Source organism: Pelodiscus sinensis, chromosome 9 (assembly GCF_052426305.1).
Source record: "Pelodiscus sinensis isolate ZL-2025 chromosome 9, ASM5242630v1, whole genome shotgun sequence".
Taxonomy (NCBI): Eukaryota; Metazoa; Chordata; order Testudines; family Trionychidae; genus Pelodiscus; species Pelodiscus sinensis.
Genome location: NC_143060.1, coordinates 18326082 through 18349002, shown reverse-complemented (window position 1 = coordinate 18349002; position 22921 = coordinate 18326082). Strand labels below are relative to the sequence as shown.

The 22921-nt window shown below is 42.7% G+C and overlaps 1 protein-coding gene across 4 annotated transcripts in view; it reads left to right on the top strand.

Annotated features, from left to right (window-relative positions):
* KANK4 (KN motif and ankyrin repeat domains 4) overlaps positions 1-18047 on the top strand; it is a 111481-nt gene extending 93434 nt beyond the window's left edge. For all 4 annotated transcript variants that reach the window (XM_075936144.2, XM_075936143.2, XM_089780452.1 and 1 more), the window contains 3 exons: positions 3434-3576; positions 10490-10690; positions 15639-18047. In XM_075936144.2, coding sequence (XP_075792259.2) covers positions 3434-3576; positions 10490-10690; positions 15639-15740 — 446 coding nt within the window. In that variant the 3' untranslated portion in view covers positions 15741-18047. The remainder of the gene's footprint in view (positions 1-3433; positions 3577-10489; positions 10691-15638) is intronic.
* The last annotated feature ends 4874 nt before the right edge of the window (positions 18048-22921 follow it).

Genomic DNA, 22921 nt, shown 5'->3' with positions numbered 1-22921 from the left:
TCCAAGTATCTGAGCAATATGTAACATCCAAGGACTCTGTATTTACAGCCAGTTTACTCAGACTTGAAATCATTTGGGCCCAGTTCCTTAAAGGTAATTAGGGACTTAATGCCAATTGAAATCAATAGAATATTTGCTTTTTTTTTTTTTTTACTGGGAGCAGGAGCAGTTCCTAATTCACTCATGGACTTGCCTCAAAACACAACTCCTTTGTTAGGCCACTGACCAAGCAATTGGTCATTCCAGCCTGAATGAGAACTGCTACAGTCATCTCTTAAATTTTAAGTAATACTCACATCTTTTCATATTGATACTCTGCTTTTCTTAGAATCATAGAATCATAGAACCATAGAGCTGGAAGAGACCTCAGAAGGTCATCAAGTCCAGCCCCCTGCTCTAGGCAGGACCAATCCCAACTAAATCAACCCAGCCAGGGCTTTGTCAAGCCGAGACTTTAACACCTCTAGGAATAGAGACTCCACTACTTCCCTAGGTAACCCATTCCAGTGCTTCACCACCCTCCTAGTGAAATAGTTTTTCCTAATATCCAACCTGGACCTCTCCCACCTCAACTTGAGACCATTGCTCCTTGTTCTGCCATCTGTCACTACTGAGAACAGCCTTTCTCCAGCCTCTTTGGAACCTCCCTTCAGGAAGTTGAAGGCTGCTATCAAATCCCCCCTCACTCTTCGCTTCTGCAGACTAAATAGACCCAACTCCCTCAGCCTCTCCTCATAAGTCATATGCTCCAGCCCCCTAATCATTTTGGTTGCCCTCCGCTGGACCCTCTCCAATGCGTCCACATCCTTTTTGTAGTGGGGGGCCCAGAACTGGACACAATACTCCAGATGTGGCCTCACCAGAGCCGAATAAAGGGGAATAATCACATCTCTGGATCTGCTGGCAATGCTCCTCTTAATGCAACCTAATATGCCATTAGCCTTCTTGGCTACAAGGTCACACTGTTGATTCATATCCAGCTTTTCATCCACTGTAACCCCCGGGTCCTTTTCTGCAGAACTACTACTTAGCTGGTTGGTCCCATAGAAACTGTAGAAACCCTTTCATATTTAACTAGAAGCCATCTTGTATAACAGAAACTATTTCAGCTTTTCCCTCTTGCACATAGACCAGAGTGAACTTTCTGTCACGATGTGAGAAGAGGCCTACAAGACGGGCTATTGGAATGTGTTAATTGGGCTGGTTCAGACAGGAGAGGTACTCCCTCGTACCTGTCCACCATCTTGTTGATAAGGCTTTGTTTTTCCTAATTTAATTGATGATTTCTGTAATTGGATGCCCTGACGTCAGACTGGTTAAGGGTATAAAGATACTAGGATTGATTGTATTAGCCAGTCTTACTGGGCCCGGCTCTGCTGGGACCACATTTGGCTCACTTGACTTTACTGATCAATAAAGCTGTTTGTTTAGCCGCCTAAAACTGAGTAAAGTCTTTGCTTCGACAGTCCCCAGCCAGTAACAATGCTTGGGATTCTTCCATCTCAAGTGCAGGACTCTGCACTTGCCCTTGCTTATCCTCATCAGATTTCTTGTGGCCCAATCCTCCAATTTGTCTATGCCACTCTGGACCCTATCTCTGCCCTCAAGCTTATCTACCTCTCCCCCTAGCTTAGTGTCATCTGCAAACTTGCTGAGGGTGCAATCCATCCCCTCATCCAGGTCATTAATAAAGATATTGAACAAAACCGGTCCTAGAACCGAACCTTGGGGCACTCCGCTAGAAACCGACCGCCATCCTGACATCGAGTCATTGATCACTACCCGCTGGTCCCGGCCTTCTAGCCATCTTTCTATCCATCTTACTGTCCATTTATCCAATTCACATTCCCTTAACTTGCTGGCAAGAATATTGTGGGAGACCGTATCAAAAGCCTTGCTAAAGTCAAGGTATATCACATCCACTGACTTTCCCATGTCCACAGAGCTAGTTACCTCATCATAGAAGCTCATCAGATTGGTCAGGCACGACTTTCCTTTGTGAATCCATGCTGACTACTCCTAATCACTTTCCTCTCTTCCAAGTGCCTCAAAATGGATTCCTTAAGGATCTCTTCCATGATTTTTCCAGGAACCGAGGTAAGACTGACCGGCCTATAGTTCCCTGGATCGTCCTTCTTCCTTTTTTTGAAGATGGGCACTACATTTGCCTTTTCCCAATCATCCAGGATTTCTCCCGACCTCCACGACTTTTCAAAGATAATGGCCAAAGGCTCCTGAATGACATTTGCCAACTCCCTCAGTACTCTTGGATGCATTAAGTCCAGACCCATGGATTTGTGTAAGTTTCTAAATAGTTCCTAACCTGTTCTTTACCCACCAAGGACTGTCCATCTTCATCCCATCTTGCGTCACTTAGCGCATTAGTCCGGGAGCCCACCTTGTCCGTGAATACAGAGGCAAGGAAAGCATTGAGTACTTCAGCTTTCCCTACATCATCTGTCACTAGGTTACCTCCTTCATCCAGTAGGGGCCGCACACCCTCTCTTCTTTTTTATTTCTGCTTTGCTTGTCCATGTTAGCTACTGACTTTTCCCCTCTACCTCTGCATTATATTTTCTTCCTTCCATACATGATAGTGTGGGTCTCTCTTCTTTTCCATATTGTACTCATTTTTCTGGTGTACAGATCATCTCAGGGCTAGTTCTGCTCTCAGGGAAGTCAGTAGAAAAACTCCTATTAATTTCACTGGGAAAATAATCAATATCCAATTTGCCATATTTTCCTTCTCATTTTTTCTGCTTTTCTTTCCTCTAATTTCTATTTTTGTGGGCTCAATTGCTATAATTAAATTCTTTCTCTACTCGGGTTGTCTCTTATTTCACTTGCTTCTCTGCTCTATAATACCCCTACTTCATTATCTTTTCTCTTCCAGTGTTTCTCTTATTACTCTTCTTTTCTTTTTACTTTCAGTATCTCCACCATGCTAGCTAGCTAGCTTGCTTCCATCCTTCTCTCTCCTTCCCTCAAATGTTTCCTTTCTTCTTTCCCTTTTTTCTGACCATCTGAGATCTCTAGAACTTTCTTTGTAATCACACAGTTTCCAGAGCTGATCCTTAGTGTTGTTTGCATGAGTTGCATGCACCTGAAATTGATTGCCACTGAACTCAGAGCAAAAATCAGTATCTCAAGTCTTGAGCATCAACCACTGGCTTTGCTATAGCTTCAAATTTTTAGGCCTCTCGCTTTCAGCTCTCAGCATTAACATGAGATCCATTTAAAAAAAAAGTTTAAAAGAGCAAGGTCGTGGGACAATGCAACTGGCTATAAATGACCTAAAGATTTCCCCAAAGGTAGTGTTATCTCGCTGTAAATAGTGTATTGTGTTTTGGCTACGTCGTGTATTGTGTTTTGGCTATATTTGTAAACTCTGTACTATCTGTAAATTGACCTTCCCTCCCATCCCCATCTTTAGGTGTTTGTGATGTGGACCATCAAAATAAAGCGGGGTACACAGCGGTGATGATCACACCCCTGGCATCGGCAGAGAATGATGAAGACATGGAGGTGGTCTTAAAGTTGTTGAAAGAAGGGAACGTAAACATACGGGCAAGTCAGGTACATAACAATCATCAACAGTCCTTGTTTGTTTGTACAAATGAACAAAGGCTTGAAAAGATAAAGGAGCCAATAATCAATTTGCAATCAGGTAGAAGATAATAAGGTAATAAGTAACAGTCAGCATGGATTTGTCAATAGAGCATGTCAAACCAACCTAACAGCTTTCTTTGACAGGATATTGAGCCTTGTGAACAGGGGGAACTGGTAGATATGGTTACATCTTGGCTTTAGTAAGGCTTTTGATATTGTCTCACTTGACTTTTTCATAAACAAACTAGGGAAATACAACCCAGATGAGGTGTATACCTAGCTGGAAAACTGTTTCTGAGAGTAGTTACCAGTGATTCACAATGAAGCTGGAAGAGTGTGGGGGTCCTGCAGGTATTGTTTCTGGGTCTGATTCTGTTCAATATTGACTTAGATAATGGCATAGAGCATACACTTACAGGCTGTGTCTACATTGGCACCCTTTTCCGGAAAAGGGATGCTAATCATAGAATCATAGGACTGAAAGGGACCTCGAGAGGTCATCGAATCCAGCCCCCCGCACTCAAGGCAGGACCAAGCTCCATCTACACCATCCCTGACAGATGTCTATCTAACCTGTTCTTAAATATCTCCAGAGAGGGAGATTCCACCACCTCCCTTGGCAATTTATTCCAATATTTGACCACCCTGACAGTTAGGAATTTTTTCCTAATGTCCAATCTAAACCTCCCTTGCTGCACTTTAAGCCCATTACTCCTTGTCCTGTCCTCAGAAACCAAGAGGAACAATTTTTCTCCTTCCTCCTTGTGACACCCTTTTAGATATTTGAAAACCGCTATCATGTCCCCCCTTAATCTTCTTTTTTCCAAACTAAACAAGCCCAGTTCATGAAGCCTGGCTTCATAGGTCAAGTTCTCTAGACCTTTAATCATTCTTGTCGCTCTTCTCTGTACCCTTTCCAATTTCTCCACATCTTTCTTGAAATGTGGCGCCCAGAACTGGACACAGTACTCCAGCTGAGGCCTAACTAGTGCAGAGTAGAGCGGCAGAATGACTTCACGAGTTTTGCTTACAACACACCTGTTGATACAACCTAGAATCATATTTGCTTTTTTTGCAACAGCATCACACTGTTGACTCATATTCAACTTGTGGTCCACTATGACCCCTAGATCTCTTTCCGCCATGCTCCTTCCTAGACAGTCGCTTCCCATCTTGTATGTATGGAACTGATTGTTCCTTCCTAAGTGGAGCACTTTGCATTTCTCTTTATTAAACTTCATCCTGTTTACCTCTGACCATTTCTCTAACTTGCTAAGGTCATTTTGAATTATGTCCCTATCCTCCAAAGAAGTTGCAACCCCACCCAGTTTGGTATCATCTGCAAACTTAATAAGCGTACTCTCTATCCCAATATCTACATCATTTATGAAGATATTGAACAGTAGGGGTCCCAAAACAGATCCTTGCAGAACTCCACTTGTTATCCCTTTCCAGCAGGATTTAGCACCGTTAACAACAACTCTCTGACTACGGTTATCCAGCCAATTATGCACCCACCTTATCGTGGCCCTATCTAAGTTATATTTGCCTAGTTTATCAATAAGAATATCATGCGAGACCGTATCAAATGCCTTACTAAAGTCTAGGTATATGACATCCACCGCTTCTCCCTTATCCACAAGGCTCGTTATCCTATCTTTAAGTGTGCAACTGATTATTCCTCCCTAAGTAGAATACTTTGCATTTGCCCTTATTGAATTTCATCCTATTTACCTCAGGCCATTTCTCCAGTTTGTCCCAATCATTTTAAATTTTAATCCTTCCCTCAAAGCACATGCAACCTCTCTCAGCTTGGTATCATCCACAAACCTTATGGCTGTGTCTACACTGGCACCCTTTTCCAGAAAAGGGATGCTAATGAGACACTTCGGAATTGCAAATGCCGCGGGGGATTCAAGTAGGAATAAGGGATCTTCCGGAAAAGGGCTTATTTTCCGCAAGATCCCGTCTAGACTGGCGCTTTTTTCCGGCAAAACCCCGAGCCGGAAAAAAGTGGCAGCCATGTTCATGCAAATGCCGCGGGGGATATTTAAACTTCCGCAGCATTTGCAATTCCGAAGTGTCTCATTAGCATCCCTTTTCCGGAAAAGGGTGCCAGTGTAGACACAGCCATAAGGTTTGTGGATGATACCAAGCTGAGAGAGGTTGCATGTGCTTTGAGGGAAGGATTAAAATTTAAATTGATTGGGACAAACTGGAGAAATGGCCTGAGGTAAATAGGATGAAATTCAATCAGGGCAAATGCAAAGTATTCTACTTAGGGAGGAATAATCAGTTGCACACTTAAAGAAAATGACTGCCTAGTAAGAAATACATCAGAAAGGGATCTGTGGGTGACAGTAGACAACAAATAAATATGAATCAACAGTGTAACTCCGTTAAAAAAAAAAAAAAAAGCAAACAGCATTCTGAGATGTATTAGCAGAAACATTGTAAGCAAGACATTGTGACATAATTCTTCCGCTATACTCTGCACTGATCAGACTCAGCTGGTGTGTTGTGTCCAGTTCTGGGCACCATATTTTAGGAAAGATGTGGACAAGTTGGAGACTGTCAAGAGAAGAGCAACAAAAATGACTAAAGGTCTATAGAACATGACCTATGGAGAAGATTGAAAAAATGAGTTTGTTTAATCTGGAAGAGAGATAACAGAGATGAAAATACTAAGGGTATGTCTATATTGCTTTCGTCTTCTGAGAGAGGAATGCAAATACAGACACCCGAAATTGCAAATGAAGTGCGGATTTGAATTTCCCACGCTTCATTTGCATAATCGTGGACTGCCGCTTTTCTGGAATAGTGTCTTTCGATAGAACAAACACGGTCTCCGCGGGGTTATTTCGAGAGAAAACCCTTCCTTCGAAACAATCCTTACTCCTGGTTTAAGGATGATTTCGAAAGAAGGGTTTTCTCTCGAAATAACCCCGTGGGAACCATGTTTGTTGTCTTGAAAGACCCTATTCCGGAAAAGTGGCAGTCCGCGATTATGCAAATGAAACATGGGAAATTCAAATCCGCACTTCATTTGCAATTTCGGGTGTCTGCATTTGCATTTCTCTCGGAAGAGGAATGCAATGTAGATATACTGTAACAGTTTTCAATCACAGAAAAGATTGTTACAAAGAGGTGGGAGACAAAAATGTTCTCCTTAACCTCTGAGAAGCGGACAAGAAGCAATGATCTTATGTTGTAACAAGGATGACTTAGGTTGGATATTAGGGAAAACATCCTGTCAGTAGCTAAGCACTCTGCCCGAGGAGGTTGTGCATTCTCCATCATTGGTTATTTTAAAGAGCAAGGTCAGACAAACACCTATCAGGGATGGTCTAGATCAGGGGTCTCAAACTCCTGGGCTGCAGGCCAGTCCTGGCTAGAGCAATTGCACAATCTGGCCCCGGACTCCCAGCCGGGTGGGGTCTGTCCATTACTGGCCCCCAAACTCCACCCCTTCCTGACATAGCTCAGCCCTGAGGACACAGCTTCAGGACTCGGGGGAGAGAAGGCTGGCACCGCAAGCCGGCTATGGTTGTACACACACACTATGCTCCCCACTGCAGCAGGAGCTGCAGAGAAGAAGAGTGCACCAGGGGGCCCAGTGCACTCCGCTTCTCCCATTGCTCCTGTCACTGCTGTGAGTGGATGGGGGGGGGGCATGACTGCTGCTGCTCTGCCAGGCCCCCAGAACCCGCCCCACAGGTGATCCCTGAAGCCGTGTCCTCAGGGGATGTGGTGTTATGGCAGTGAGAGAGTGGGCTGATAGTGGGAAGGGGAAGGGCTTGGGGTCTGGTAACTGATAGACCCGGCCTGCTGGGAGTCCTGGACTGGACTGCATAATCGCTCCAGCCAGGGCTGGCCCATGGCCTGGGCGTTTGAGACTCTAGATAATACTTCGCCTTGTCTTGAGTACAAGGGGCTGAACTAGATGGCCTCTTGAGGTCCCTATGATTCTGTTTCTGTACACATCTGTGAACTAGATGATGCATGGGAACCATAGGGATTAGTTCCCTTACAACCCCAAGGCTGTGTCTAGACTGCAGGGTTTTTTCGAAAAAAGTAGCTTTTTTTCGAAAAAACTTCAACTGCGTCTAGACTACAGCCGTGTTCTTTCGAAATTAAATCGAAAGAACGCGGCTTTTCTTTTGACGGTGATACTCCTCATTTCACAGGAATAACGCCTTTTTTTCGAAAGTGCTCTTTCGAAAAAAGGCGCTATGTAATGCAAACTGTGCTTTTTCGAAAGAGAGCATCCAGACTGCCTGGGCGGCTTGCTTTTTTGAAAGTACTGGTTGCAGTCTAGATGCTCTTTTTTGAAAGAGGCTTTTTCGAAAGCATCTTTCGAAAAAGCCTCTTTCGAAAGAGGCTTGCAGTCTAGACGTAGCCCAAATGACATGATTCATTTAGCAAACTCATTCACAAGCCAAACCCTGCAAAGTTCATGCCGTCCTAATTATAATCATAACTGGCCAATTCCCATGGGTGGCGGGTAGCATAGGCTGGGGGAGGCTATGCCCTGGCCACACTCCACCCCTATGCCACACACACACCCGTTTCGGATTGGTGTGGCTGCTCCAGTCTCCCTCTGGGGTGATTCTAACTCATGCTGCACCATCCACCCTCTTGTCGATCCACTACTGGGAAGGGTGCAGCTGCACCGCCCATTCTCCCACTGCTCTCCCATTGATCCGGGACTGGGGAGGGTGCAGCTGTGCTGCCTGCCTTCCTGGTGCTCCAGGGCTGGGGGAGAAGAGGGCTGCAACTGTGTGCCACCTGCTCTTCTGTTACTCTGGGGCTGGGGGTGCTGGGGCTGCCTGCTTTGGGGCAAGTGGCTGATGGTTGGGGGGAGGGAAGGGGGACTGGAGGCTTGCCTCCCCCAGTTGGTGATTCCTGATTCATGGTTCGCCCATGATGGTTCCTATTACTTACTTACAATGTGAGTTCAGCATGAATAAAGGAATGAAAGATCTGGCCAAACAAAATGACTTTGGGATGTATTTATGGTGTAATTAATAAAGTCTCAGCACATATATGACCTAGCCTTATAAAGATGCTGCATGATAGAACCTTTTATATGCTAATTCAGCAAGCGCAAATAAACATGTTTAATACTCCTCAGAATTTATTTCCTTCATAATTATGTCCCCTTAAAGGTCTTTATAGGGAGAATAATTTAAGCACTACAGCAGGACATTGAGAAGCAAGATTATATGTGTTAATGTGTATATTGTATTGAAGTTACCAGTTTAGAAAGTTAAAAGCAGCATATTCAGCCAAATTGCAGACCACGGTGACGAAAATCCTCTGGACTTTGCCTGCCTCAGGGCGGCTTCTCAATCTACGCTCTTATGCACAAGTGTCAAACAATCAGTCAGTTGCTAATTAACATAATTGAAGGAAAACTGAGAGGGCCTGATCCTGCACTGTACTGAATTATCTCCCACATGCAGTAAGTGCCCTCAGCTACCATGCGGGCGGGAATGGGACCCAGAACCTTGCAGGCCCTGATGAAAATTGAGCAAGGTTGCCTAGGAACTCATTAGCTTTTTCGGACTCCCAACTGCTTGCTAAACAATGAAATAAGAGTCTAAGAAATTAAGGTGAAGTAAATTTAACATAAAGAACCCAGAATGTGAACCACTATGGGGAGGGGGAATTGTGTAGGGGTGAACACCACAGAATAAATATTTTTGAGACAACGTCTCTACACAGGATTATTTAGTGATCGTTGCGTGAACTTTTCTGGGCCCAATTCTCATTTACGCTAAGGTTCCTTTTCACCACTCTGGAATTTTTGTTCTTTTTCTTCTGGCAGTACAAAGGCAGCACGAGTGTGGTTATAAATGAACCTCTAAGGACCTTTGTGTAAAGGGCAACCTCTCTAAGTTTCACTAGTTTACTTTGCTGTTACAAGCAGTGATAGCTTTATATTACATGGACAATAAAAACAAAAGAAATGGCCAGCTTGGCCAGGGCCAGAAGATTTAGGCTACTAGGGAGCCTTTGACACATGTCAAGGTGAGAGTTCCCTCTGTAATTTGCTTCCAAATTTCCTACCTCAGACAAAGTGGTACTGACAGGGGTAGTGTAAGGCTGTGTCTACACTGGGTCACTTATTCTGGAAAAGCGGCTGCTTTTCCGGAATAACTTGTCAGCTGCCTACACTGGTCGCTTACTTTTCCAGAAAAGCAATGACGATCTACTGTAAAATTGTAAGTGTTTTTCTGGAAAAACTATGCTGCTCCCGTTCAGGCAAAAGTCCTTTTCCAGAAAAACTGTTCCGGAAAAGGGCCAGTGTAGACAGCACAGGAGTCTTTTCTGCAAAAAAGCCCCAATCGTGAAAATGACGATCGGGGCTTTTTTCCGGAAAAGCGCGTCTACATTGGCCATGGACGCTTTTCCGGAAAAAGTGCTTTTCCGGAAAAGCATCCTGCCAATGTAGATGCGCTTTTTCCGGAAATACTTATAACGGAAAACTGTTCTGTTTTAAGCATTTCTGGAAAAGGGTGCCAGTGTAGACATAGCCTAAATGTCTACCACCTCTTATTACAAGATGGACCTAGAAGTGCTCAACTGCATGTCATTAGCCCGATACAGCTAATAGCTAACAGATAATCTCCAATAGCACCAGTGGCAGGGCCTTCTCTTTTAGGACACACACAAGTGAGCTTTAGTCATGCTCTCACAATGAAGTTCTGAGGATCCATAGAAGAATCACCCCATAGATTTGTTACAGCATCTGCTGTAGGGCTACCCGTGTTCCAAACAAGGCTGCTATGCTATTTGAATGCTTAGATTGTGCAAATAAGTTACCCACCAAGAGAATGTATGTCATTATGTTTGGTCTGTCTTGCAATATTTCCAGGGAGGCCAAACAGCCTTAATGTTAGGTGTCAGCCATGACAGGGGAGATATGGTGAGAGCCTTGTTGTCTTGCAAGGCTGACATAAACCTGCAGGATGATAATGGGACTTCTGCACTGATGGTTGCCTGTCATCACGATAACGCTGAGATCGCGAAGCTTCTTCTGGCTCACCCTGGTTGTAACACTGCCTTAAAGGACAAGGTAAGGGAAACCGGCCATTGGAGCATGTACTGTAAAAAATGTGTGTGTTCACATAGTCACTGCCAGGAGACAGTTAGTGGATGTTTAAATAAACCACATGGCCTTAGAACAGGACAGGAGCAGAAACTAGATACTTTTGTTTCTCCCTTATCCAACATGTTAATAAGTGGGCTTTGGCTCTGTTCCTTGACTGTTTCACAAACAAAGGGGACTGGATCAGTTTTAAAGATTTGAAGGATTAATTAACCTGAGTTTTAACTCATTTATCAATTCCAAACCAAGCTGCACAAATTGCCTACTTAGAAGTGCAATGAAACCTGCTTTAACAGAGAAGCTCCTGCCTTCATAGACCACTTTCGGTGTAGCCCCAAATATACTAACTATAGTTGTACCCCAGCATCTGTAGGAGGTCAGTGTCATTAAGCAAAAAATATTTTTTTCAGTTTGTTGAGCATTCACTTAAGACAGGGGTCACTATCCAATATGGTGAACACGTAAGTACAAGAAGAAAGAACTACAGCTGCATACGGTGCTGGAGGTTTGGTACAGGATGTCCCCACTATAAGTCACTACGGCATACATTCGTTCTGCACTCTTAAGCCATGCCAAAAAATCCCCCCAATTTGAGCAAATGGAAGTCAGCCTGAGAAAAAAAATTCCCCACTTTAATTTATTTTGCTATAAAACCAAGTTTTTTGGAACATATCTTGGACTTACAGTGAAGACGGCCTGTATATGAAAAAGTGTGAGCGAGAGGAGAATGATTCCAGCACAGGTCCTGATCTCTTTAAAATACCATAAAAAGGTAACACTTGGGTTGCACTCACGCAGCTTGAACCTCAAGATGTTTCTTATTTTGTACACTGGGGATCTCAAGCTCCCAGCCTGTGGGCCATCTCTAGCCAGAGTGATTGCGTGATCTAGCCCAGGACTTCAGGTGGGCTGAGAGGGGGCTATCTGTTACCAGCCCACAAGCCCCACCCCTTCCTGCTATTGCCCTATCCTCTCCTTTCCTGTCACCCTGTCCCTAAGGACATGGCTTTATAGATCACCGGAGAGGCCTGGCACCGCATGGTGGCAGCAGTCACATGCAGACACCCCCCTCCCCCGCAACACACTCCCTGTGGCAGCAGGAGTTTGAGAGTCCTGTTTATACATTCAGTATACCAGGATACAGCCCTCTGCATTTGGCACTGTGGGTTGTGATCGACAAGCAGGTTACAAATGATATTACATGCCCCTTTGATATTTACCAGATAATTAAATTGAAAATAATGTGAAAGTTCCACTCTAGGGCTGTATTCCAGCATTATGATTTAGTGCTCAAACCACATAAAAATATCATTTATAGACCACAGCTTCATTAGTTTTATATAAAAACTTGGCACATACACGCACATTGGCCAGTTCTCCACTTGAAAGAGCCATTGAAAGCAATTGCATCAATCAGAGTCAAGTAATGGCATGTACCCCCCATTCAACTACAGGGGGTCACCACTGAAAAAAAACACTTTCTTCCTCCGAATGCCATCCTGCCATTTGTAACAGCCAGCGAGCCTCCCTTTTATAGGGTTCCAGTCCCCAAACTACCCCAGGGCTCTTCAGTGACATCAAATCCCCGATCAAGTGATCCATTGCCTGGTTACACATTCACCTCGTTGAACTCAGTTACATAGAGACTCACACTGGTCCCTCACAATCGTCCATGTTGCACCAGGCAGTGAGACTGTTACTCATCATGGGAGGTGTAGGCCATCCAGAGAGCCCATCCAGCAATTAAAATTTGGAGCTTAATCACTTGGAACTACAACTCCCACAAATATCAGAGCAGCATTTTCAATTCAAATATTGTAGTTTTTGGCCAGAATATTTTGGTGTTTCTGCCCAAAATGAACACTTCCGGTGAAAAACTCTCTCCTTTTTTGATCTGCTCTAGTATTTAGGCATAGTGGTCTGATACTCCACAGCCCTGAGTACTTACAGTTCCTATGGATGTCAACGTATGGGATGTTCGGTATTTCTGGAATGATCTTCTCAGCTCTAGTGGAAAGAACTCTTGCACATCTACAAAGGGGTACATTTTTACTAAAGAACAGGCCACACCTTGCTTTTTAGAAGTGAAATATTCAGCTTTTAGCCAACATAATGTAGTGCCCCTGCTGCCAAATTAGAGGTACAAATACATTTACTTCTGGGTGCAAAAATATGGATACAAATTTGTGTAAGTGCAAGTTACACTCAGACAAGGGAAACCAACCTTGCTGAAAATTTTTTGCTCAAGATGTATTAAAACCTGTTACTATATAGGGTGAAACCCTGGGCCAGATGAAGCCACGGCGTTTTTCTACTAATCCCTTGAATAGGCTAACATTCATGCTAAATGGCATGCTGTATGTCCAGGCAGCAGTCACCAAAACATGAAGTGATTCTTCTGTTTTGAAAAACACATCCGGGCCCAGTTCTGCCCTTTGGGTACATAGATTTAAATGACCGAGAGTTGCACCAATGTGTCTGAAAGGCAGAAGTGAGCCCTTAAGATCTTGTCAAGAGAGAGCCTTGCAACAAAAGCCCAGTCAGCAGCATATACCAAATTTTCCATGTCCTTCCTTCTCACAGGTTAAATAGATCATCTGGATGCAAAGAAAATTACTGCCTTGGCAAAGATCACACTAGCACATTTAAAAATCTCATTGCAGCCTTGGGAGTATAGTCGCAATAGCAGCACAATTTTGTGAAATCTCTATCTTATTTAAAAACAACCAATAGCACCTTAGAGACTAACAAAAATATATAATATCATGAGCTTTCATAGGTAAACCCACTTCATCAGATGAGCTGGAATGGAAATAACAGAAACCAAGATATCAGCTCATCTGAAGAAGTGGGTTTTACCCATGAAAGCTCATGATACTATTATATATATATATTAGTCTCTAAGGTGCCACAGGACTACTGATTATCTTATTTTGTTAAGGAAGATTTGGAGACCCCCTCGAGTGAACAACTAGCAGTTAATTCTAAGACAGAAATTTTTATTTACAGCTTGTCTAAATCATAGTCTTACTTGGGCACTTTGTAATGTGAAAACAGGAAAAGAAATGTTCTTAAGATGACCTTTTGAGGAAATAACTTAGCTTTCTGCATGCCTGTGGTACTAGGAAGATTACAGATCTGCACCTGCTTCTTTCCCTCTGTTTAATGAAATTAGACAGCAAATTTTGCTAGTGAGGGATAAAGATGTGCTGCACAGTAATGTTATTTGAAGGTTTTAATCTGAATGATGACTGATGTGAAACTAGTCACTTACTGGAGCCTCCTTCTCCTCCCCCCCACAAATCAATCCACATCCATCACAATGCTGCTCCTTGTACCAGCTGCCTTGTTGTCATATTTCCCATGTGAAACACAAAAGAAGCATTGCTTATACATTTACTGACAAATAGCTTTTGGTATTGTGACAAGGACTGAACAATGTTATTTACATAAACACAATTAAATGTTTAAAAGCCAGACCAGTCGCAAGCCAGCAGGACACTAGAGTGCCAATTAACTGTTGAAGTTTCTGAGGAGCTATATACAGTGGCTGGACGTGTGGAATTTCTCAGTAATTTGGTTTGGTTTGTGTGTAAGCAGGGGGATCATACAATATCTCTTCAATGACTCCCACTGATTATCCAGGATGAATTTCACAGCCTTCATTACCACAGAGCAACATAGTTTTAAGATGAGGATGGAAGAGTAGACAGGAACATAAGGGCAGGCCTAGCTATATGAGATTAATACAGTAGACTGATCTATATATTCAGCCTCGCTACGTCTACATTGGCATCCCTTTCTGGAAAAGGGATGCTAATGAGACGAGTCGGAATTGCAAATCCGTGGGGGATTTAAATATCCCCCGCGGCATTTGCATTTACATGGCTGCCGCTTTTTTCCGGCTTCAGGATAAGCCAGAGAAAAGCGCCAGTCTAGACGCGATTCTCTGGAAAATAAGCCCTTTTCCAGAGGATTTTTTATTCCTACTTTCAAGTGTGCAATTCCGAAGTGTCTAATCTGCATCCCTTTTCCGGAAAAGGGGTGCAGTATAGACACAGCCCCTGTGTCTGTACCGTCACATATACAATAGTTTACCCATATACACTCAAACGGAGACAAATACAAGCACACTCTACATTTATCTTAATTCATTATTTAATGGGGAATATCACCTAAAACTGGGCAAGGCACTACAATGATAGATTCATCAGAAACACTAACTAGACCTGGCAAGAACTGTTTTATGCTGATAAATTCATTTCAGTTCAGAGAGCCCAGAGTCATGACCAAAAGCTGAACACCAAAGGTAATGTCTTTTGTTTAAATTAAACACACATGTTATAACAATCTCTTTCTACAACTCCTATTCATTTTACTGAGATAAAGCAGCTGATCTGGTAACTAAGATGGGCAGTCTTTGATACTTTGATCAGAGACGATGCTCACATTCACACACATCTCCTTACGTTGGGTGCTGTTCTCAGGAAGACAGACAAAAGGGGGAGACTTCTGGCATTTGAATACCATTTTCTCCTTCCTTGAGAGCCTCAGGGATGACATTGGCCAGGGAGGGCCTGTGGCACAGAATAGTCTGGTATCTTGTGGCCTGTAATATTTTGGACTCATTTTAGTGGTTGGATTTAGTGTATGGATGCTGAGTGCCATCGATGGCCTGTGATATAGAGGAGGCCAAACTAGATGATCTAGTGATCGTTCTGGCCTTGAAAGATGTGATTCTATAAATGATTAGGCTGTTTTGATGTCATGGGCAATATTGTCACTAGCATGCCACCTTAGAGACTAAAAAAAATATATAATATCATGAGCTTTCATGAGTAAAACCCACTTCATCTTTTTATTTTAAAGATTTGCATAGTCAATTCATTTTCTTTTTTTTCCCTCCTCCATGTAGAGTGGTAGTTCTGCTCTGTCCATCGCTCTGAAATCTGCCCACATGGAAATTGCAGAGCTTCTCCAAGCCCACACAGAGCAGAGCCGGTCTTTGTCTAAATAGAGGAAAAGGAAAATAGCATTTGTCGGAATGGGGAATGGATAACAAAAGGTTCATTCTTTTCATAACTCTGCTTCCAATTTAGATGCCAATGATTGTAGCTGATACCGCTGATTTCTATACTTACTGAGAACTATGTTAACTATTTGCATACATTCCTAATATATACTTCTCCTCATTAATCTGCTTTTACAGTCTTACCCTATGCATAGTGCCATAAATTACTCAAATGCTGTTTCAGAGAGTTAGATTATTGCATTTCCTTTTATTAACACACTTGGTCTTGATCTTAAAACTGAATTCTACTATTAATGCCTCACAGTATAATTTTGTCACGTCGGTGAACAAAACAAAAACAAAAGCACATTAGAAAAGCAATACTTACTTTTTTGTAATTTTAGATATTAGTGTTCTTTTTAAACAACTATTTAAAATGTGTCTCATTTATATTGCAAGTTTGCATCTTACTGTTTATTATTACACCTTCTGTATGCGCTAGCAGGGAATGGTTACTCAATATAATTGCAGTAAATACAAATCAGGTGGATTCTATAAAAATATCAAATCCTATTGATGTGTTGTTATGTGCTCAAAAGCAATAATTAAAATTAATGCTCTAGTAATATATATGAGTGTGCCAGAGTCAAATATACAGACATTGTTTTTCTTGTATTCAGAATGACCATATGGCTCTCATTTTTTCTAATTAAATTTGCATTAACCAGGAACCATGGCCCCGTGGCATATACTATATATCGTTTATAGGATGCTGAGGTACAATTGTGATGTATCAGGTTATCCAAACACAGCACAGGAGACAAATTACTTGATATAATAACATAATATTCTCTGCAAAGATGGGTTAGTATTGTCTGAAAGGTTACATATTTATTTTCCGTAGAGCCTCTTCCGATGATAATAGTTTCTACCCAGAAAGTGCCCTTTGGGCAAACATCTGTTTTTCAGTTTCCAGCATGCTTTTGGAACCCACCAAACTAAGCAGAATTAAATCTGTGTAGTAATGTCGTTGACAGATTTTTCCTGTGTACACTACAGCATTATTTTGAAATAATACATATTATTTCAAAATAAGGTGAGTGTCCACACAGCAAGCCAGTTTTTTCAAAATTATTTCCAAATAATAAGCTTCTTATTTCAAAACTCTAAACCCTCATTTCATGAGGAATAACACTTATTTTGAAATTGCTATTACGAAATAGCAGTAGTGTGGATGCTCCACTGCTGCTTTTATGAAAGAGCTCTTCCCCTGGGCCATTCAAAGTAATTACTCCCTAGTGCTTCCTGGTGCTCTGAATTGAGGGAATGCCACATTGGGGAAGACTGCCTGAGACTAATTTCAAGGCTTTCCTGTAGTGTGGACGTGCTATTTCAAAATCGTTATTTCGGGAGTTATTATTCCAAAATAAACGTATTTAGAAATACCCTTGTAGTGTACACATACCCTGGATGATCTGCTCCCATCAGAGAAGCTAGGGCTCCCTTCCTCTTTCAAAGCAGGTACATTATATCTCAGAGGGACTTCCTCTGTGAAAGCCACATCCAAAGGGTCCCATCCTGGAGGGTACTGAGAACACAGTGTGAGATACTGAGTACCTTCAACTCCCACTGAACTCAGCATCTCACAAGAATTACTCAGCACCTTGCAGAATTGAGCCAGGAATCCCTATCCCTGCAAACATCTTTCCATTCTCATTAGCTCTTCCCCATTAAGGGAAAAATTAACAAATCTTGATGTTAGAATTCTTCCATTGGAAGAGCCTTTCTGTTGACTTCAGAGGGCTTGGGATCAGGCCCTGATTGTACATAACCATTAACATTGCGTGCAGCTTGAAGTGAGTGAGAATGGATCCAGTAGCACTTACTACAAATCAAACGTACTGGTTTGCTAATTTCCTCATTCTTATTTCTAAAGAAAAACAAATCCTGATCTAATTATTTGGGATTATTTATAAATCACATTATATCATATTACTGTAATCTAATATGCATTTGCAGTGCATATCAAAATCATTTCCAAGACTGACAGCATGTTCTTGTCCTTACTCTAAGAAAACTCTCAATGGATTAGGTGGGAGTTTAGCTGGAGTAAGGAAAACAGGATCCCGTCCTTTGTTATTTTTCATTATTCAGATGTTTTCACACTACTGTATAATTCTGTTTATTTCCTTTCATGGTTCTTAGTCAAAAGCAGTCTGTATGGTCATCATCCCAGGCATGTATCTCCCATTTTACTGTATCCCAAAAAGAATTTACCTCTTTTGTGTGTGAATAAAGCCAGATTTGAATTTACCTGCATTTGTTCTTCTACTTATTTTCATTCTTCGCTGGGACAGAAAATTAGATCACACGTATTACTGGAGAGCTAGTTTGCTTTGGCTACGTCTAGACTGCATGCTTCTTTCGAAAGAGGCTCTTTCGAAAGCATCTTTCGAAAGAGCCTCTTTCAAAAGATCGCGTCTAGACTGCAGGCGGATCTTTCGAAAGAGAAATCCGCTTTTTCGAAAGAGAGCACCCAGCGAGTCTGGATGCTCTCTTTCGAAGACGGCCTCTTTACATTGAAGAACGCCTTCTTTCGAAAGAGGAACTTTCGAAAGAAGGCGTTCTTCCTCGTGAAACGAGGTTTACCGCCATCGAAAGAAAAGTCGCGTTCTTTCGAAATAATTTCGAAAGAACGCGGCTTGAGTCTGGACGCAGGGGAAGTTTTTTTGGGAAAAGGCTACTTTTCCCGAAAAAAACCCTGAGTCTGGACACGGCCTTTGTGACAAATGGTGAAATCATCCATTGCCTCACCATACACTGCAGTCAATGGAAAATTCTTCTTGGCTCCAGTGGGAGCTGAATCAGAAACAGACAAAGGTACCTTTTGTGAACCCTTTGCATTTAGGTGAGTTTTATTCTTAATTACTATAGGGAAACTGAATTATATAGGCTACAGAAAACAAGGCAAAACCTCTGAGCTCCACTACCTCCAACACATTTCAATGGGATGACAAAGTCCCTTTTTAGAGACAAGGAGTCACCAATGGATACATGATGAGAAACTTTATAAAACGATTAAACAATGTCAGGATTACTAACACAAGATCTGGAATTTGAAAGGTAATCAATATACTATACCAACTCTCCAAGGTTTAAACAAACACAAAATCAATTTAAAAAATAAGCTGAGTTGCCCAAATATCACTACCGGTTATGCTCCATGAGGCAGACCCACAGCATTCACAGCAAAATAAAAGAGATGTTTTCAGAAGTGAAGGTTAGAGGAGTATCCTTGACTTTGAATAGGAACTCAAAGACTAAGAGTAATGAGAAATGAACACAAAGGGCCACCAGAGACAGATAGGTAGTGGTACATTGTTCATCTATACCAGAGATGGACAATAATTTTTGCCCCGGAGGCCACTTCAAAAATTTTTGAAGTAGCCCATGGCCATCCCAAAAGAGGCGGGTCATAAACAGGAAGTGGCAGAGCCTAAATAGGATGGGGCAGGGCTACTCAACCCCCAGACCATGATTGGCTTGGGGGTGGGGGAGCCCCTTTGTCCCCCTTCCCACTAGGCGCCCATGCCATGGAAGAGGCTTGGCACGCTCCCCCACACCCAGGCCAATCAGGGCCTGGGGCAGAGGAGTGCCGGAAGCCTCCTCCCACCCTGTGAGGAGCATGTAGTGCTTTGAAGTGCCGCGGGTTCCTTGCAGGGCCAGGGCACGGTGAAGGAAGCTTCATGCAGTTCCCCCGCCCCCATGCCCTGATTGCCCTGGGGGCAGGGGAGCGTGTGACGCCTCCTTCGCTCTCCCCCCTGCCCTGCAAGCAGCGTGAGGCACTTCAAAACACCATGTGTTCCTGGCAGTGTAGGAGGAGGCTTCGCACACTCCCCCGCCCCCTGGCCAATTAAAGCTTGGGGGCAGGGGAGCCTTCTCTGCTCTGCCCCCACTCTGCGAGCCAGAAAAAATTTTGTTGAGCATATTTTTTGTTTTGGTTTTTTTGCTTAACTCCTCTGAAGGGCCTTTTTGTTGCTCAACAATCTTTTTCCTGGCATGTTTTGTGTTGTTGTTGTTCGGTATTTTTTCCGAAACCATCTGGCAACCCTAATCTAATACCACTCGGAGATCAGGATACAGAACTAGATGGAGGGAAGCATTCAGATACCAGTGATGCGTGCAGTATAAAAACTTACACAGAACAGAACTAAACTTGCATGGCAGCTCCTGGGTTCTCACATCTGATCTTCTCATCTCTTTCCCATTTATAGCTATTTTCTTCTAAGTCTCTGTTTTCTCTTGGGTTTCTTATTTATTTTTGTTCCTCTCTCCCTCTCCCTCCCCAATGACCTTTACTTTTCCTTGATTTGTACTTTAGCTCCTTTAATCTGCGTGTTCTTGCATGTTTGTTTTCATTCCTTTACCTTCTGTTTCTTCTCTTCCTTCCTACCATTTCCTGCTCCCTCTTCCTCTCACAGGGAGAAATAACTGAAGTGCTGGCTGATTGATTCTCTGCTGCAGGCAACAAGGAAATCAGGCAAATGGGAAACTGTTCTCTGGGAAACCCTGGTTCAGTTCTTACCTCTGCAAGATGTAGAGCAGGGATTTGAACTTTGGTGTCCCATGCTACAGAAGAGTGCACTAGTCACTGGGCTATTCTGATCTCTCTCCCTCTCCCTTCGGTTTGAGATCCCTGCCCTACATGCTATTGTAATAATCTTAGTACAAAATATGTGTTTTATGGTATCATCTGAAAATTAAGAACTTGCTAGTCACAATATGATGATGAAATTTATTTAGCAAACTTACATGTAAAGTTATGAAGATCAGCTGAAATTAGATCTGAAATATGTTTACCAGACAAGCCAGCATAAACCAGATTCTCAGAGACAAAGGACATGCTGACACCTCTAGCCAGCTGCTGTCAAGTTTTTCACAAGTTTTTACTTTGGTTTGACATGATGTTTTTTGTTTGTTTATTTTTCAGAGCTGCCAGTGCAATGAAAAATCAATTTATTCATAGAGCATTAACTGGGTACTGTTTGAAAACATGGGTGAATCTGTAGATTCACGTCTCTCCAGGTTTGTGGTGGGCATTGTTTTCCTGACAAGACTAGATAAGGCTGAAACATGTCAAACCTGGCTTTCAACCCTGTCCCGTCTCCCTGTCCTCCCCAAAATATCTTTCACCTGTTATTTCTAGAACAAAAAACAGGACTATGTAGCACTTTATTTCTAGGTCACCTTTTGCCAGAGTTAATCAGAAGCTGAATGCTACACTCAGCCTGCGACTAGGGAGAAAGCCAGGCTGCTGAGGCTTCAATGCCACTGTGCAATACTACTGGCCTCCGGGACCCCACTAGGCACCAATCACTGAGGGTGCATCTAGATTACATGCCTCTTCCGACAGAGCCATGTAAAATAAGATCCCTGACATAGTCAATGAAGAGGGGATTTAAATATTCCCGGTTTCATTAACATAAAAATGGCCACCACACTGTGCCGGCTCAGCTGATCGTCGGCACAGCGCGCAAGTCAACTGACAAAAGCAGCATACTTTTAAGTGCAATTGACACCATAGCCTCAGGTCTCCTCCTACCTATTAAGACTGCATTAGCACAGGGAGAGGAGGCTAAAATCACCACTACATTGCCCCAGTTCTGTCGCTAGCATTGCATAGCACATTCATTTCAGCAACCCCAATGCTGCCAAAAGTGAAGACAGGCTGGTCAGTTAATTCAGAGATAGTCAAAAAGCCCTTTACTTTAAGCAGATGTCTGTGGACTACATAGGCTCATTTCATTTCCCCTGAAACAAAAAACAGGACTATGTAGCACTTTAAAGACTAACAAGATGGTTTATTAGGTGATGAGCTTTCGTGGGCCAGACCCGCTTCCTCAGATCAAATTGTGGAAGAAAATTGGCATGACCATATATACCAAAGGGATACAATCAAAAAAAGTGAACATATATAAAAAGGACAAATCAAATTTCAGAACAGAGGGGCTACGTCTAGACTGCCATGACTTTCCGCAAATGCTTTTAACGGAAAAGTTTTCCGGAAGCATTTGCGGAAAAGAGCATCTAGGTTGGCACGGACACTTTTCCGCAAAAGCACTTTTTGCGGAAAAGCGTCCGTGCCAATCTAGACGCACTTTCCCGCAAAAAAGCCCTGATCGCCATTTTCGCGATCGGGGCTTTTTTGCAGAAAACAAATCTGAGCTGTCTACACTGCCCCTTTTACGCAAAAGTTTTGCGCAAAAGGACTTTTGCCTGAATGGGAGCAGAATAGTATTTCTGCAAGAAGCACTGATTTCTTACAGTAGGAAGTCAGTGCTTTTGCAGAAATTCAAGTGGCCAGTGTAGAAAGCTGGCAAGTTTTTCCGGAAAAGCGGCTGATTTTCTGGAAAAACTGGCCAGTCTAGACACAGCCAGGGGGAATGGGGGGGGGAGGTAAATTTCTGTGAGCTAATGATATTAGAGGTAATAATTGGAGAAGCTATCTTTGTAATGGGTAAGGTAATTAGCATCTCTGTTGAGACCCCGATATAAAGTGTCAAATTTAAGCATGAATGACAGTTCAGAGGTTTCTCTTTCAAGTCTGCTGTGAAAAGGTCTTTGAAGCAGGATGCAGGTAGTCAAGTCGTTGAGACAATGCCCTTTCTGGTTGAAATGGCAAGAAACTGTTTTTTCTTTGTGATACTGTCTTATATCTATTTTGTCATTTCCCCTGACATCCCCTTCACCACTGGCAGCCCAATTCCATATAACGCTGTAAAAATTAGGCAATTCCTCAGGGATAACCAGGGTAGGGAGACACTTTTGTTCTCCAAATAGGATAAGATTGTGCGAACAATGAACTCTCCAGAAACCTTGGAGGTGACTATGCGTACAAACAGACTATGGACAACAACGGTGACATTATATACACATCTGAGGTGATAATTTATCACTTGGTCACTGTACCTAAACAAGTGGGTTTAAATAGGGCATAAGCTCTGAAAATGATGCATCTGCCATATCCCAACATACAATGATATATGATATTGTCCTGTCTCAGAATATTTGTATCAAACTACATCAACACAGATATAAGAGAAAAAAAGAACAAATAGAAGAATCATCCCCTTCCAGAACAAGTGTCTTTGGGACACACATTTACTAGACTTTAAAATCTGGTGCTC